This window comes from Phocoena phocoena, chromosome 3 (genome assembly GCF_963924675.1).
Source record: "Phocoena phocoena chromosome 3, mPhoPho1.1, whole genome shotgun sequence".
Taxonomy (NCBI): Eukaryota; Metazoa; Chordata; class Mammalia; order Artiodactyla; family Phocoenidae; genus Phocoena; species Phocoena phocoena.
Window position 1 is genome coordinate 121,401,203 of NC_089221.1, and position 18,102 is coordinate 121,419,304.

Sequence of the window (18,102 nt, forward strand, 5' to 3'; positions counted from 1 at the left end):
TGGCCATTCTGACAGGTGTGAGGTGATAACTCATTGTACTTTTGATTTGCATTTCTCTAATGATTAATGATGTTGAGCATTCTTTCATGTGTTTGTTGGCAGTCTGTATATCTTCTTTGGAGAAATGTCTATTTAGGTCTTCTGCCCATTTTTGGATTGGGTTGTTTGTTTTTTTGATACTGAGCTGCATGAGCTGCTTGTAAATTTTGGAGATTAATCCTTTGTCAGTTGCTTCATTTGCAAATATTTTCTCCCATTTTGAGGGTTGTCTTTGGTCTTGTTTATGGTTTCCTTTGCTGTGCAAAGGCTTTTAAGTTTCATTAGGTCCCATTTGTTTATTTTGTTTTTATTTCCATTTCTCTAGGAGGTGGGTCAAAAAGGATCTTGCTGTGATTTATGTCACAGAGTGTTCTGCCTATGTTTTCCTCTAAGACTTTTGTAGTGTCTGGCCTTACATTTAGGTCTTAAAAATATGGAACGCTTCACAATTTGCGTGTCATCCTTTTGCAGGGGCCACGGTAATCTCTGTATCGCTCCAATTTTAGTATATGTGCTGCCGAAGCAAGCACTAAAATAATAGGGCTTTTAGGATCACTGACTGCCTAGAGAAAAGACGCTACCAAGTCCTATAATATTATCAAAAATCACAAAACTGAAACTTACAAGCAAATGTGTCATTAAATTTTACAAAGACATTCGTTTGAACTGTAATTACCTGGGGAAAAAAATGAAATAACCATGTTGTTTTCTCTATTTTTAAGAGAATCAGAGTAGGCCAACTAGGTACAAATTTACAAGCATCTTAAATGTTTATGAGTACTTCGTTTTCTCATATTTAAAATTTCTTTTGTGCTGCAAGTGTTGAAAAGCGATGATAACACCTTAATACGTAATTCATCACCCTACAAGCTATCACCATATTTAGTGGTAGTTTCAGAAAAAAAAAAAATTATATATGCAAGGTAAGCCTAATAAAACTCATGAAAAATGTAATATCCGATTTTTAGAACCTAATGTGCTCAAGGAAGTATTTGTGCTTTTAAATTAGGAGAACTCTGTATTTAATTAGTCCTCATTTGCATACGTAATCTTTTTAATTTATTTGCACAAACACAGAACATTGTGCTCCATCAGCAGGTAATGTTCTTTATTAACTAGACTAGGAACTTCATGCACAGGAAGAAATATTCCTATCTGTGATGCAAAAGTCAGAACTACACACTGTCTTGACTTCATTCTTCAGGTTTTATGGTCACCATTCCAAGATAATAGAATACAATAATATAAAACACTTGACTAGGTAATCTGCCAATCTCTAGAAATCAGTAATTTAATATTTAATGTTTGTTTTTACGTACTGCCCAGTTACAAACTGGGCATTTATTCATGAACAAAGTAACTTATTGAAATTCAAGTACTACTACTAATGCACTAAAATTCAAACTTCAATAATTTGGATGGTGGCAGAAGTAGAACTGATTAAAAATCAGTGATTTCTTCATTGGTGGTGTCAAGTAATAACAGCCTAGATTGTGGAGAAAGTGGTGAGGACAGGCTTTAAGATGTTTGAAAGTCAACACTGTATGCTTGACAAGCTAATGACAGATCATACTTATCTACTCATTAAAGCACATGAACCAATTTTTCCTTAGGGCATTTCCAATAGACCCTGATAATCTTGTTATTGCCACTCCTTCCCCCAAATCCTAAATACATCCTAAAAAGTAAACAAGAAACTCTCATTAACTACTGTGACTAAAAAAGTACTTGTGTTTTTGCCTACTACTAAATGCTTCATTCTTAAAGTTACTTTGAAAACAAGCATATTATTAAGATACAAATACATTGCTTGAGGAATAACTTAAGCTTTCATTTCCAAATAAATTGAGATTTACAATAATTGATTTCATTTGGTGATTTGGAATTTGACACTACAGAATGAATCAGTGGATACTTTGCGAGGACAGATTTCACTTGGGGCTACTGTTTGGGTAGGAAGCTTGCTCTAGCTAAAGTCTTGAAGGAAGGCCCAGTGCTGTTCTTTGGTAAGTACTCTTCATGTGATGATCTATACCGAGTTAACGTTTCTTTGGAAAACTTTTGGCACAACTTTACAACAGGCTAAGCACTGTGTCATATATAATTTTTTCTCCCACACGGCAAGTTAAGCAAATTGTTCAAGTCATTACATTAGATATGCTCTATATGACAACAGGCAGATCTCCAAATGTCATCTTGATTTCCCATAATTCTTCATGACTGGGTCTGAGTATCCTATAACATTACAGAGATAACTGTCCTCACTTTTGAGTTGAGCAATGCCTATTATAGTTGCAAAATGTCATATGCATAGTACTTAGATCCCACCCCAAGTCAAATCATTAGATACATTTAAAAAAATTCTCTTTGATTGGATGACCAGTTTGTAAGGACAGTGTTTAAAGATTTACAGCATTTTTCATTATCTGCATAACTTTATCTGGCAAAAGAATGCCTATTTCTATAAACTTTCTTATACAGCTCTTGAAAACACCCACTGGTAAACGTATTACAGCAAAGTTGTAAAATATACATTTATACTATATGTAAAATCAACTGCATGTCTTTGGCATACATGCTTGCATAAACACACTCGCTTGAGTGAGTGAACCTGAAAAGTCCACTCACAAAGAGTTTTACTCAGAGACAGTCACTGGGTAAGCTTTTAGTGATGCTGAGAGCATCTCCAGTACTTAAAGGTACATGCATGGTTTGGGTATAAAATGGACCTAAAAGCAAACCATATGCTCTTCCTGGTACTTAGCTGAAAAAGCAGAAAGCTATTCCGATGCTAGAGAAAAACATTACCACATCGTATTTCTGAGACACAGTTATGTCCGTTTTTAAAGTATGCACAAACATGGCTACATATACTGCATTTTTGATGAGAGAGTTTTATAAAAGGGAAATTTTGGTCACGCATGACTCTTCATGTAAACAAGCAAGCTTGAGAACTCTTATATCAAAGGCAATTCCACTGTATACCTGTTCTGACAGAATATAAAATAGTTTTACAACTAATCATTTTGGGGTTAAATAAAAGACAACTAACAACAAAAATCTCTACATTACTGATTTAAACTAAAAATTATTTTGTTGGGGGTGGAGGCAAAAAAATAAGAAAACAGTTTGATCCATTTGGGGAATTTAGCTGAAGATTAATGGTCTTAAGTCTAACTAACAGAGGGAGATTTTAATTCCCAAAGCATCATCTACCCTTTTCATTAGGAAGAACTGGATATTAAAGAAGGCACCCATTACATTTACCTTAGGAAGAATTGTTTACGCTTATAAAATGAATTGAAAAAGGCAAAAAAGATACTATCCAAGGATTATAATAAAAAATATTCTAAAACAATTTGGTAAGTTTAAAAACCCAGCCAATAGCTAATTACTAGTGAGTACGTTCCTCCAGAAGATTAAATATTAATGAAGGAAAACAAATTTATGTAATTCTAGAGATCAGAAATCATGATCTTCTTGTAAGAAGTATGTTTTATTATTTTAACCTTTTATGGTTGAACACTAGCTCTAAAAAAAAACCATGAATATGTCAGCGTGGCATTTCTTTTTATTTAGTCTGAAAGCCTCCTCTTAAAAAAAAAAAAAAAAAGAGCAACATTTTCCCTCCCAGTATGGCACCTTTCTCATAACTGAGCTTTGTCCAAAATCAGAATCTGGCTCCAGAAAAAGCCAACCATCAAGATATGGTATTTTCTTTCAGACTTTCTGACAAGAAAACATGACAATATTAACCAAATAAATTCAATACAAGGAAATAATGTAACTCAAAGCAAACTACTTTTTGTTTAATCTCATTTTTTGATTCTATACTAGATGACCACTATTCTTAAAGCTTAAAATAAATTGGGAATACAAGTCAAAACCAGACCTTAAAGAAAATGGAACACCGAGAACAGTGGGTTAGCAAAAGTAAACTCAACAACACACTTTAAATCAACTGGGAAAATTTTAATTAATAAGCATCAAATGTACTTTACACTGAAACTGCAATACTGAAACTGTGACATTTTAAATATTCTTCGCAAAAAAGGTTAGTGATTTTCTTTTTCCCGGGAAACATGGAGATCCAATTATGAGCATTAATGCAGAGTCTAGGTCACTGTGGTTTAGTTAATGCTAGTATCTGAAGAGATGTTCACATTTCACATCTACAATAAGGTAGACTGTGAACTACTTGTATCACTGAATTTAGCTAAAATTCCATGAGATAATTTAGAGGACTGTCAAACTTTTGAAGTGCAAACTCATAAAACTTTACATTGGGATCACTTTTTTGCTTCAACTGCACCTGACTTGAGAATACAGGTAATTTTTATTTCCTAACTCCTTGGAAAATATTTCTCCAATAAGTCTTATGTCTTCTTTATTATGGGTTGTTTTTAAGAAAGATTATTATCTCTGTGGTTAGTTTCCCACAGTTGATAAAAATCCATCATAAACATCATAATATATAGTTAGCAAGGAGAAGAGCTGTTTTTCTAAGGCTGCAGGAACACGAAAGAAATAGCACTTCTTATTTGTATTAGCACAAACATTTAAACCTAGTCATACTGCAGGTAAATCCAATATAGTATTCAAAAATTCTATAAAAATGAACAAAAGATACGTATTTACTTCCATTGCTCCAAGAGTCAAATATCAGATCTGCACGAGAGTTGTACTTGTAGCACTTTGCTGGTCCGATTTAAGAGTTCAAAGTCCTTTTTGCTATTTGGCCCAATGATGTCCACATCCGAGATAAATTCAGTTCAAAAAACAGAAATTAGGGCAAAGACTCCGTATAGCAAAGCACAAGGATATGCTACTAGAAGTTGCTGTCCTTCCATGGCTAATGCAGAAATAAAAATTTTGGAAGCAGAAAAACTACACCATCCAATAATTCCAGCAGTGAGAATGATTCCTACCATTCCTCTGTAGCCGACAAGGAAAAACAGGGGGAGGGGAGAGAAACAGTAGATGAGATTAGTTACATAAGAATAAGTTTTAAAAAAGCACTTAAAAATCCACATGTAGATATCCGCAGAAATAATCAAGATGTTTTTCAAATGCTGAAATGTACCTCACAGTGAATTCCATTATTTCATGTGATAAAAAGCTCATCTATAACACATCTTGCTCCTTAATCAAGCACAATTTCTCAGCCTTGGCAGCACTGACATTTGGGGTGGACGCGCTTTTGCTGTGAGGGTGTATCTGTCCATCGTTAGGAAGTTACGCAGCATCCTGGCCTCCAGCCATAAAATACCAGGAGCATCCATGCCTCCCACAGTTTTTCACAACTGAAAATTGTCTCCAGACATTGCCAAGTGTCCCCCGGTTGCAAAACTAACTCCGGTGGGAAAACGCTGTTTCAGTAGAAAATACTGTGTGTAAAATTTGAATGTAAATGTATCAATCTTAACAAATGAGAAGAGTGAGGCAGGGACACTGTGAGGCCATCATCCTGCCAAATCTCTACTACCAAATAGGTGATATATACTCTTCTCCAAAACTTTCATTTTCAAAGTGTAACAAAGCTCAATCTTTGGTCGTCCAGCACTAGCCACAAGGAGGAGCTTGAACTGTTGAGAGAGCATCTGTGCACTGGCCATGAGAAGCAATTTTATTAGCTGTACTTATACCTTTATTTTTAATTTTATTTTTATATATTTTTTTATTTTTTTCGGTACGCGGGCCTCCCAACGTTGTGGCCTCTCCCACTGCGGAGCACAGGCTCCAGACGCGCAGGCTCAGCGGCCATGGCTCACGGACCCAGCCGCTTCGCGGCATGTGAGATGTTCCCGGACTGGGGCACGAACCCGCGTCCCCTGCGTCGGCAGGCGGACTCCCAACCACGGTGCCACCAGGGAAGCCCTATACCTTTATTTTTAACCTTACCTAAAATATTATTTTAAAATAACACATATTTAAAGCTGTGTACATCTGAGAACACGGTAGGCTAGTAACAGCCTCTTCCATAAAAAGAATGCTCCATTTTTAGTTAAAAAGCTGCTAAAGAGAGAATATGTGTTTATTATTCATCCACTTAGCATATGCCCGATATCTTTTTTTTTTTTTTTTTTTTTTTTGTGGTACACAGGCCTCTCACTGTTTGTGGCCTCTCCCTTTGCGGAGCACAGGCTCCGGACGCACAGGCTCAGCGGCCATGGTTCACGGGCCCAGCCGCTCCATGGCACGTGGGATCTTCCCAGCCCGGGGCACAAACCCATGTCCCCTGAATCGGCAGGCGGACTCTCAACCACTGCGCCACCAGGGAAGCCCTGCCCGATATCTTTAAGAAGTCAGATATGGTATAAAAAATATCAAAGAGAGGGTAAGTATAATTCTAAACAACTTGACCTTTTCCATGCAGTATTTAAGTTAACAATCACCACTGTTCAATTTGTTTATGGACACTGCTAAGTACGCAAAAAACTAAATTCTCTATCATAGGTAAAAGAGAGATGGTATAAAAGATTTTTAAACTTGTTCTCACTTCCATTATTCATCACTGAGAAATATAAAACACAGTCCTCACATATAAGAGGCACTATCTAATATGTTGTTGAATCAGTGATTTATCTCAAACTGATGGTGAGGTAAATCCTATTACACAGAATTAGTCAATCAACCCCCAAAATAAAGACCAGCACTTACTGCAAAGAAAATATCACTGCAAAGCTGGAAAGCAGGATCATGGGAAGAAGACAATATCCAAGGACACTTGCCACACAACCGAAGGAAACACCAGTCATACTCATTAAGTTTAATAAACAAAACATTCCTAGGCATCCAATTGCACTGATCCCATATACATAGCCAAACTGGATTTTGCCAGCCTATGGGTAAAGAAAAGATTACAGGTTAAGGGCAAAATAGTTATTTTTGGCTTCTTTCACCTGAAATGGCACTCACAGAAGATATACAATTAGTGAGCATTAAAATCCACAAAGGTACCCATTCTTTATACAGAGAAGTAAAACAGTGAGCAGGCTGGCTTTTATATCCTTCTTAAGAAGTTTAAAATATCCACCTCCCAACACACAGATATTGTTTTTCATTTTCTAGTTACCATTTGAGCTTGGCATAGAATTCAACAAAGATATAAAATCATGGTATGATCACCTAAAGTAGATTTCTAAAAAGAAATCTGGCTGATTTTAAGCAAATAAACTACAGAGACAAGATGGAAAGCTGTTCAGATGTTTGGATAGTAGCTAGTATCACTTGAAAGTACCCAAATTCCATCAAAATTGCCCTGAAGCAATTTATTCTCATTGGCAGATGTAGCTATAATCTTTTTAACAGCAGAAATAATCTCATTATTCACTTTACATGGGTGTTAGAGGAAGTAGGAGAAAGGAAGCCAGGATAAGCAGGAAGCCAGGGTTCTGTGAGGAGGGGAGGAGAAAAGAAAAGTGGTTAATAACTGGGCAAGAGGAATATAATGGAATATATTTTCTTCTTTGTTTTTCCAAATTGTTGGCTGCTTTATACAGTTCTCTGACAAACAAACAAACAAACACAAACCTTAAAGATTCTGCTCTTATAAAAGACAGCACTGAACAGTCTTAGGGCTTAGGGCAGTGAATGTTAGCTTAATTGCAGTTAGTATTCTTAGTCCAGCTATATGAACAAACGTTGTATTCAGGTTATACTATCACTAAAATCAGTCCACAGAGAAGCCTTTAAAAAGTTCCTGGTTTGTCAGATGTTTGACATATAAAACTCAATTGGGAGAATGTCTCCACAGATTACATTAAATAGCAAAATCCTTGGGATTTTTGTTAGAATCAATATTTGTTTGTAAATACTTGAGTAAGAGTGTAGAAGTTTAAAAGGGCTCAGCTGAGTTCACTAATGCACTCATATAGTAATAATAAAACCTTATACTTATACAGTGCTTTAAACTTTTCAAAGTGTTCTCACATAACCTGTCTTGCTTGATCTCCAAAACAAACTTGTTAGGTGGGAAGCATAGTATTATCTATGAGAGGGAGGTGAAGGATGAAATGACTTTGCTCAAGGGTGGAGTAGGAGCACTGAGTTCATGCCCAGTTTTTCTGACTAAAAAGTCCATCTTCGATCCATTATGTCATTTACCTCTTCTAATTCAGAAACAACATAAAATAAAACAAACAGTAATAATTATCTTTACAAATTTTCATTTTCAATATGCTTCAACATTCTTAGGGAGATGGGAGATAGGGACTAAAACCTGTTGCCTTTAATGTTTCAGTTCATTAAATGTTAAAATAATATATAGAAGACCAGCATTGCTACAACAAAACACCACCCAATGATGAAATTTTAGAAAAGAGCAATAAGCTAAAAGTTTTGCCAGTTTTTGAAAGGAAGGACTTTTGATGAGGGACTAAAGCCATACGATATTTATTAATATTTTTTCCCTAATAACTGAAGCACTTAGTGAAACAAGAAATGATTTCTAAATACACTATATCTATTATCAAAGGAGAAGTAATGAATAGGTACAAATTCAAACAACTCAATACTATTTAAGACACATCAAAGACCTGATTGTATAAGCAGAGTCTCAATAAAGGCTCTTGGTGGAACATTTAATCTCACACTGAGAGTTGCAACTAACATCTTACCAGTAACAATGTGGCTCCAAAAGCAAGGCAAAAAACCATTGGTCCTGCCAAATCAGTCTCATTCATGATGCTGCCATCTGCTACTTTTAATGGGTGTAACACTGTGAGCGTTTTTTGCCAGATGTGATCAAAATTGATACCTAATTCTAAAGAAAAAGAAAATAAGGAAGTCAATCAGGATTTGTGATATACTTTTAGTTTACCAGAATCTATGTTGTAACAGGAGAAAAAATGAAACCACCAATATCAAAAGCGTGATCTAGCAATATCAGATGATATTATTTTGGTGAGTCCTCAATATCAGTCTTTACTGATTATGGTGTTTATTCCACAAATATCCAATTTCTGGTCTGATGTTAGAAACAGATATGGACATGATGAAACAGACACTCTGCTATGTCTGCATAGCAAAGAATATATGGACAGTGTTAACAGTAAGGGACTCTATACCTGAGGCTTCAGGAACACTGGAGTCCCTGTCCCTGTGAAAATGTATACAAAACTACGTCTCTCTGCATGTGTGTGCCTTTTTCTGAGGAGAGTATGCATAGCTTTCACTAGACTTTCAAAGCGTATCTGATCAAAAAAACAAGAAACACTTTAGAACTACTGCTTTTTGTGTTTGAAAAACACCATACTTTTCAGTGATGTTACTAGCTCTGTCAGCTTATTTCCATGCAGAATAATCAATACCACGCTATTTCCTCTCATTTCTTCCACTGACAGAATTTCAATAATAATCTGAAGTAAAAGTTACTCTGCTCATACACTGACATACTTTATTATCACTTTATAAAGATCTACTAAAAATCTGGTCCTCCTGGCTCAATGTGGTTTCATATATACTCTGTTCAAAATGAGTCCCTTTAGTAGAAAACTGTTTTCTACAGTATTATTCTTTTAAAGAAAAGAGTAACTTCTCCAAACTAAGATTTATTTTCACTGACCAGCGGGGTACTATAGAGTACTATCAAGTGTTGCAACCAATCGTACCTTCTAATAAAGGTGGCTCATCCTCAAAGTTGTTTCCATAGAATGGCTGAGGCGTAGTTGGAGTATACGCCTGAGCTGGCTGGAAAATCTGCCCGGTGTACGGCTGTTGTGGCTGCACCATGTCTGGAGGGACAAACCGGCCTTGGTGCGAGTAGTCATAGCCAGCATACTGTCTACAATAAAAGTAAGTTACATTTCTCAGAATTATGTCAACGCCCCAAACTGATATTCCCGACAGGCAGAAAATCTTAGTCATGCAATTCTCAGGATATCTCTTTGCCAGTTTTTATAAACGGTGGTTGAAATTAATTACTAAGATCAAGCTGATTATCTACAATAAGTTGTCTGTATTTTATAGAGAATTTTCCTGATGATGCTAAAACTCACTCATGCAGTGCTTAAGCATTTCACAAACTATTAAGCTTTTAAACATCAGGAGGTCAACAAATGAAAACGTGAACGTTTTCTTGTACTTTCCCCTTTAGTGAGCATACATAAAGATAGTTGTGAAATAAAATTTATGCCCAAGACTATGAATAAAAACTCAGGATGACAGACTTTGTACTGCATGTTACGTTAATTTTCCACTATAACTCAGATCTCTCCATGAGAATGAATGAGTATAAAATCATTCTTCTTTATTCTCTGTAGTATGTTATTTTTTGCAAGTGGGTAAATCTCTTTAAGAACAACCATCAATTTCAAAAAGTGGAAAAAAATCAAGCTTCTTTTTTGTGAAAGCTTTCTGAATATACAAACATTATTAGCACACCTTGCATCTAAATAGTGCTTTTAATTTTTCAAAGTAATTGTATACCTATTGTCTCCTTTGCTATGTACTATAACAAATCTTGCATTTTAGAAGGAAACCTTACCATGGCTTTTTTAGTCATGAAAACAACAGGGAACAGAAGGATATTGAAGCAATACCTTTTAAAGACCTGTTTTACTATGTTCCAGAAAAATATGACTTATCTATCAATGGTAAGAAATAAAGAAGTAAAGTAACTATTGTAAAAGTAAGTTACTTTAAAAATGAGAGCTGAGAAGCCTTAGAGATCTTTTAGTCTAATTATCTTTAAAAATTTATAATTCCCTTTTGAAAAATATAAAAAATCTGATGACCTCATTATTGAGATTTTAAAATTAAATCTAATTTTTAAATTAACTGAACATCTTGATTAAAAGCAAATCAAAGGTGAAGTTTCAACTACACATAGCTCTCATTCTCATGACTTACCACGCTAGTCCAATACATGCTTAAAAAAATACTATTTATTTTTCTAGCTATAAAATATAGAATTCGCTACAGCATTATTCTAATAGCAAAAAGTAGAAACCAAAACAAAATATATACAGCTATCAGTAACTACACTGTGATATAGGCACAGACTACTCTGCACCTTTTTAAAGGTGTGAGGCAGTTTTGTCTGTACTCATAAGAAATGATAATCAAGAAATATTCAGTGGGGAAGAAAAAATCTAATATTCAGAATAGTATATACCATATGCACCCACTGTGACTATGCTTTTTAGAATATGTATGCATATCTATGTGCATGTGTGTATATATATATACACGTACATTATATACACCATTATATAGGTAAAGGGACCCAGAGACAGGAGAAGTAAAAGACTTAATTTTCAGGTTATAAACTTTTGTACCTTTGCACCTTTAAAAATCCTGTATAATTATTACTTGTGGAAATTCATTAATTCTAAAATGTCATATGTAATACATGGGTATATATTAACTACTGAAAATTTCCAAAAACATAAATAATAGCCTTTTGAATATTACTGTGTGAAACACTAAGTCTTTAATGTGAATTATCTCACATTATTCTCTCTACAATTCTTTAGGAGGTCAATTTTATCATCCTCTCCATTACAAAAATGTGGAAACATATTTGGATTAAAATGATTTGTCCATGGTGGTGCCAGGATTCAAAACTAGACTTTTTAATTCCAATAGCCAGCTCTTTTAACAACTGTAGTAAAAAATTACCCTCAAATCCTACCTGACAGAGACAGCCATAATATCTTTTTCTATACATGCATTTCCCCAGTCATTCTGGTATGCAAGTATCTTGATTACTATTCTCTCTCTCTCTCTCTCTCTCTCTCTCTCTCTCTCTCTCACACACACACACACACACACACACACACACACACACACACAGAGTTTCCACAGGGCTAGCTGGTTGAATTAGGACAAGAACTCACATTTTCTGATTTAGTAAAATATGCTATTGTGTTGATCTCTGTTAGGATGCATCATAAACCCACCTTGGAGTTTATGAAAGAGCTAGAAAAGCTCCATATGGAGGTTTCTACAATCTGCATAAACAAATTGCATTTTATACTCTCTCTCTCCAAAGACAGCAAGAGAGAGAATATCAATGTGTATGCAATAGAAAAAACAAGAATGACATAAACCTGTGGTTCTCGAAGTCTTTGATCTTAGAACCCATTATATTCTTAAAATTTATTATTGAGAACTCCTAAATTTTTTTATGTGGGTTATATCTATCAATATTTATTATTTTAGAAATTAAAACAGAAATGTTTAAATACTTATTAATTCATTTAAAGTAACAATAAATCCATTACATGTTAGCATAAACATTTTTATGAAAAAATTATTTGAAAAAATTACTGAGAAAAGTGGCACCGTATTCTATTTTTGTCAATCTCATTAATGTCTGGCTTCATATAAGACAGCTGCAAATTCTTATATCTGCTTCTGCACTCATTCTGTTGTGATATACTGTTTTAGTTGAAGTATTTGAAGAAAATCTAGTGTTGCAGACCTGTAGTTGGAAAAGAGTATTTTAATAACCTTTCCAGATTATCATGAATATTCTTTTTTTTTACCTTAGTTGTATTTTTGTAATTTCCCCAGTTTATTTGAAAACAATCTTTTCTGACATATATTCACGTGAATTTTAGATCAGCTATCTCCAAGTGCACAGAAATTACCTATATTTGCCTATAAACTAAGCACTGATAAAAGAATACTTAACATATCAATATTTAAGCATTCCAACATAAAAGGACTTTTTCCCACTTATTATTTTTTTCCCACCTAAGCTGATCTAAATTTGACATTCAGGTTAATTACATGCATGTAAAAGCAGACACCATCCCCAAACTGACCCTAAGGTAAACCAGCACACAAGTGTCCTTCTTCCCGGACATAATTACATTTCCAGAGGCAAAGTGGTTCAAACGGGAACACTTAAGCTGACTTCCGTGTGAAATCAACTAGACAGACACAAACTAAGGAGTGAAGGTGCTGAAGATTAATCCCACGAATCTTCTTCCTTCCTGTCCTGTAAATGCAGAAGTGTGCACCCTGCGCATATATGAACACTTCTTGCCAACATCACTGGACCAGGCCCTGACATCAAGAGGGAGTGCAGGGCAGGGGCCCCATCCACACAGAGGGAAGAGGTAGTGCAGATTCTTGGAAGTGCCAATGGGCTCAGATGCTGATAGGCCTTACAGTGATGTTTTACTTCATTATGTTCTATTTTGCTGCTCTACTATTTTGTTTGTTCCACACTATTTCTGTAACTGGGGCAAAGTGGGAGGTTCAACTAGTCTAAGAACACTTACCCCATAAACTGTCTAAATCAAAAATTTTTATTTATTCTTCCGCCAAACACAACAACCGATTTCCATCTACAATTATTTTTTAAGGTAAGAAACAGTGAGTTAACTGAAGAAAGGGCTGCAGCCTTGGCTAGGGAATGGTGACACTGTGACACCTGACTGAGAATGCGGGCCTGTGGGATGAGCCTGGGCCACAGCAGGACTGGACCCAGGTCAGCAAACCTTCTCCAGGAAGGCTCTGCAGCACCGCACACACTGCTGGTAGACAGTCTCAAAGTCAGTGTCGTTACCATAATAAGGATCTTCAATCATGAGTTGTTTCTGTGGATTGTAGCTCCCAAGTAGTTCAATTTTCACTCTGCAGTTTTCAACTTGATTACTTTTCCTATTCAAATCTCTCAGGTTGTTTTCATCCACACGTTGTATATAATCAAAAGTGGCAAAGTCTCCTTTGGTAACCTGTCTTGCTTTATGCGCTGTGTTAATGCCATGATTTGTTAGGCAGCTCACAGCTCTTGGATCTGGTGACCAGCCCACGTTCCAGTCAGAAACAGCGCCACTGTCAATGACCCAAGTATCTGAAATGTTTTGATCTGTTACAGGTTTCCTGAAAACCGCTTCTGCAGTGGGTGATTGACAGATGTTACCCAGACACACGAACAGCACTGACTTGGTCACCTGTTCGGCCATCTTCATCTTCCTGCGTGCATAGAGCGAATATTCTTTTTGATACATCAAAATGCAAAGCAAAGTGGTAGTTTTTTAAACTTAACTTGCAACATGGAAATAGAAACAATGCTAATGAACTCTGTTGTATTAGAATAAACTGATCTGTCTTATACTTTAATTGGATCCTTTATTATTCATGTATGATTTTGTAACACCATGCATTGGCCATTTAGAAAATATTAGTATGAATTATGCAGCTCTTCCAAATATTGACACACTTAATATAAAATATATATATAAATTTTAAAAATCAGATTTGTTAACATCACCACTGATCTCATCAGAAAATGGTTAATTATTGGGAAGCTGACAAGTTCACAATGATGGATACAAGTTTTCCAAAATCCTCATTTTTGCCTGAAAACTTGAAATTGATCTTTGGCCACACATACTGTCAATTGTTTTCCTTGAAGTAACAGGTCACTTCACTCATTTTTGAGAAATTTTTCAAGTCTGAATAACCATAGTTTGTCAGATGTTCTTTCCAATAAAAATGGTTTCCACAAAAAACTGGCTGAATCAACTTGTGACTCAAATTGTACACGGGCTTTTCCTAGAGATAATCATTGTACTTCAGTATGAAGCAGAAGTGCTTGAGGACTGTTTCCCACTTTGTCACACAGACTTTTCTAAAAATGTGTGTTGTCAAGATCAGCATTTAATAAAACAGTAATTCTTACAGCTTCATCAAGGGCACCCTTAAGTGAAAATGATTCCCCCCATCCCCCCCCCAACAAGTGTGTGATGAAGAATACAACGATTACTAGAACAATTTGATGCCATTGTCCTGCCTCATATTTGGGTAACAGCAGTTCTACCAGTCATTACTTCTGCAACATCAGTGCAAATCTCAACACACCTAAAAAAGTATGTAACATCTTAGAATTTTTACAAAAATAGTTTTGACCTTAACGTCTTCCTGAAAGGTCTCAAGAACCCTCTGGGTCTGCAGGCCACACTTCAGAAACACTGATGCAGACCCATAAATTTCATGTAAGGAAAAGAAACACTGCAAACAAATAAGAGCTTTAAAGGTGGCACCATCATTCCTTCTTCAGGATATAAGGTGACAAAGACAACACCGTGGAATTTTACAATTTTTCTTTTCTGGCAGGATCTGCTCAGGAAAATTCCTGACTCACTCCTGTTGGTTTTAAACTAAAACACCGCATGGTAGACATGACCTTTATAGTCTAAATCAACACTTTTACAGCAGGAAAAGCAGCAGATGTAAACCAATACTCTCAGAAGCACTCAGTATCAACAACAAAGACAAAAAGCGTCTTAATATACTGGGTTGACTACTTAAGTTCATCAAAACCCTTACATAGTCCATAAAGGTGTTATTAGCTATTTCGGAAGATGAAAAAATACTAGCTTTCAAGACTTTAAAAAATATGTAATTGGTATTACTAAATATTTTATAGGCATATCTAGGATACAATGTGGAACCTGTCCAATATGACAGATTGAGATCAAACGACCTTTTACTATTTGGGTTTATTTTTTGTCGTATGAATGTATGAATGTACAGTACCCAGAGTGGAAATTATGCAAAATGTTAAAGCTGACTTCATAGGGCAAATGTAGAACTAGGGACTAATAATAAGTCAAGTCAAATGTGAAGACAATCCAAGTCAGATGCTATGTGAACCTAGATTTTCATCAATAGAGAGATAAAAGTTAGCTGATCCTTGTTACCAAGTTGGCGTAACAAACAAAATGTTATTTGATAAACTGACATGGACATAAAAATGTCACTAGGGTGCAGAAACAATACATATAGGTACATATAGAGAAGTTCAATTTTTTTTTATATATAAAGTTCAGAAACCCAGTCATTACTGCTAACACATTAGGCTTCTTATTTTCCTAAGCAGCATCTATAAACTCACATTCATTAACTGGCAGTAATGTTTATATAAGCACTTGGAATGAAACTTTTTCATTAGTACAGAAGCAATGCTTAGTGGTACACGATTTGGTTGTAACGGAATTGTGAGAATAGTTACCAAGAATATCTTTAGATATTCTGCTCTGTGGAGAACTGAAGTGAGATGCTAAGTGTAAAGAAAAGATAAGTCACACCTTTAAGAGATGCAAACATGGACAGAAAGAAAGAAACATAGGAAAGGCAGAGACAGATAAAGCTAGGAGGCTGCAATCTAAATGGAATAATTCTGTTGAGTCCAAACATCAATATCATTTGGTTAAAAACAGGCCCACATACAGAGACAGGTTTTCCAAAACCCTGTTGCAGCACCCTGACCAATCTTATATTCATCTGCCCTGTCATACACTGAACAATCACAAGAAACACATATTTAAGTATATAAATGAGTGGAAATTTCTCAACATGACTTTTCCAATTCTGCCCGATTAACTGATAAAAGAGATAAATCTTCAATGGCATGTAATTGAGAATTTAAAAGAAAGAAAAAAAGTGGTTCACAGACAGCATTATTTACATGTTCACTCCCATTGTCCAATGTGTTGAATTTTAGGTGGGGGGAAGCTTTAGAATGTATCAAAAAATAAGCAGATTCAAGGAGTTTTGTTTTGTAAAAAGTATAGCCTATACAAGACAGATGATACTGTGGGGCTGAATTTGATTTTTGCTTTTTTAAATTCTTGGGCACTTTCATTCAGATTTATTAATTCAAACACATTCTAGTACTAATGTTTCTCTCAGATTGGATATGCACCCTTTCCATGCCCTCAACCTGGGACAATCTTCATTAGGTTTTTAATTCAGAGTCCATAGATGCACATCTAACACACAAACTGTCTAGACATTATATGCACATTACTGTGGGTGTTTGCATGCATATATTTCTCAGAAATAGGCCCACAGTTTTCCTAAGATTCTCAAAGTGGTCCTGGACCATCTAAAAAAGGTTAAGTAGGCCTGGCATAGGAAACGCCTTCACTGGATGGCAGGCTGAAAAGATTAACTTTAAGGACCTAAGAAACTAAGAATATGAAGTCCTGGAGGAGATTGGTAAAAAGCTTTAAGTTTTTTGCCACAAACACCATGGACTATAAAAAGAACAGAGTTTTGGTTTTGTTTTTTCAACAGTTCGTGGATGAAAGGTTTTGAGTCCCCCTCACTTCAGTCTGTAACTGGCAATCTGTGCGTACTGACTGATCATAAAGTTTTGGTGTGGGGAGTAATAAAAGTGATTATCAGCTGCTTTATGAAAACCACCTGATGATTCATAGTATGGCGCTTACACTGTTCAATAGTGTCACTCAGTGCTTTCAGTTAACAGTTGATAAAGTCTGAAAGTTGGACTGATTTAGCCACTTAACAAGCTGTCAAAAGACTTTACTTTTTAACTCGTCTTGTGGCCTAAACAGTCTTATCTTCTAGGTACTTAAAACTTCTATCCATATCTTAAATGATGTACAAATACTGTCACTAGAAAAAGGTTCTTCTAGAATCTATTTTTCCACTCATGGCACACCTGAAAATTGTGCATAAGATACCAAACCCTAAATAGCGTAATCCCTTCCAACCCAAACAAGTGTCACAGATCTCTCCGGAGGTATAAAGATTATGAAAAGTCACGTTCCTGATACGGAACATGTTCACACATTCACTCTTAGGCAGAACCAAACATTCGGGGTACATGCTTTCAATGCAATCTCAACTAATTAAACGGGCAAAGTTGAAAAGTTACTTGCTATAAGGTCCTCCACTTCCTCCATAATCATAGGACTGCTGTGATTGGTCATCGATGCTGTAACTTGTCTGGTAGAAATCCGTGTTTAAGTTGTCAAAGCCTGACATTGCAAATAATCTGCAATAAAAAGAAACAGCAAAGGCTGCTTATGCCCAAGGTCCTCCCTGAATTCGGTCCTGATACTTTACTTAAGCAAATACCCTCAGAAGGCAGTAAATAACTTCTAAAATTTTGGGGGGCAGCATTTGGAAGATGGGTCGGGGGTGGGGTGTGCTAAAGAAATGTCTAGACTCTAAGTCGAGGCCCGAGAAGACACCTCCACTTCAAGGAGCTCATATGCCTTGGGTTTGGGGCAGGGACGTGGGAGAAGGGATTTCGTGAGGTCTAAAATATCAACAACAACAAAGATGATTCCT

At 35.8% G+C, this 18,102-nt stretch overlaps 1 protein-coding gene, 1 non-coding gene and 1 pseudogene across 2 annotated transcripts; all 3 read right to left on the minus strand.

Annotated features, from left to right (window-relative positions):
- Positions 1–466: 466 nt before the first annotated feature.
- Positions 467–569, minus strand: LOC136121730 (U6 spliceosomal RNA). Its single transcript, XR_010655752.1, has one exon. It is a non-coding gene; the product is annotated as a U6 spliceosomal RNA (small nuclear RNA).
- Positions 570–3,990: 3,421 nt separating this feature from the next.
- On the minus strand, positions 3,991–17,799 carry YIPF5 (Yip1 domain family member 5). Its single transcript, XM_065873969.1, has 5 exons — positions 17,684–17,799; positions 9,651–9,823; positions 8,658–8,803; positions 6,700–6,881; positions 3,991–4,974 (listed from the first exon to the last, which is right to left on the minus strand). Exons 1-5 carry the CDS (start codon positions 17,791–17,793, stop codon positions 4,812–4,814), a joined length of 774 nt encoding a protein of 257 aa, XP_065730041.1. The 5' UTR covers positions 17,794–17,799; the 3' UTR covers positions 3,991–4,811.
- On the minus strand, positions 13,485–13,961 carry LOC136121649 (low molecular weight phosphotyrosine protein phosphatase pseudogene; annotated as a pseudogene).
- Positions 17,800–18,102: the final 303 nt, after the last annotated feature.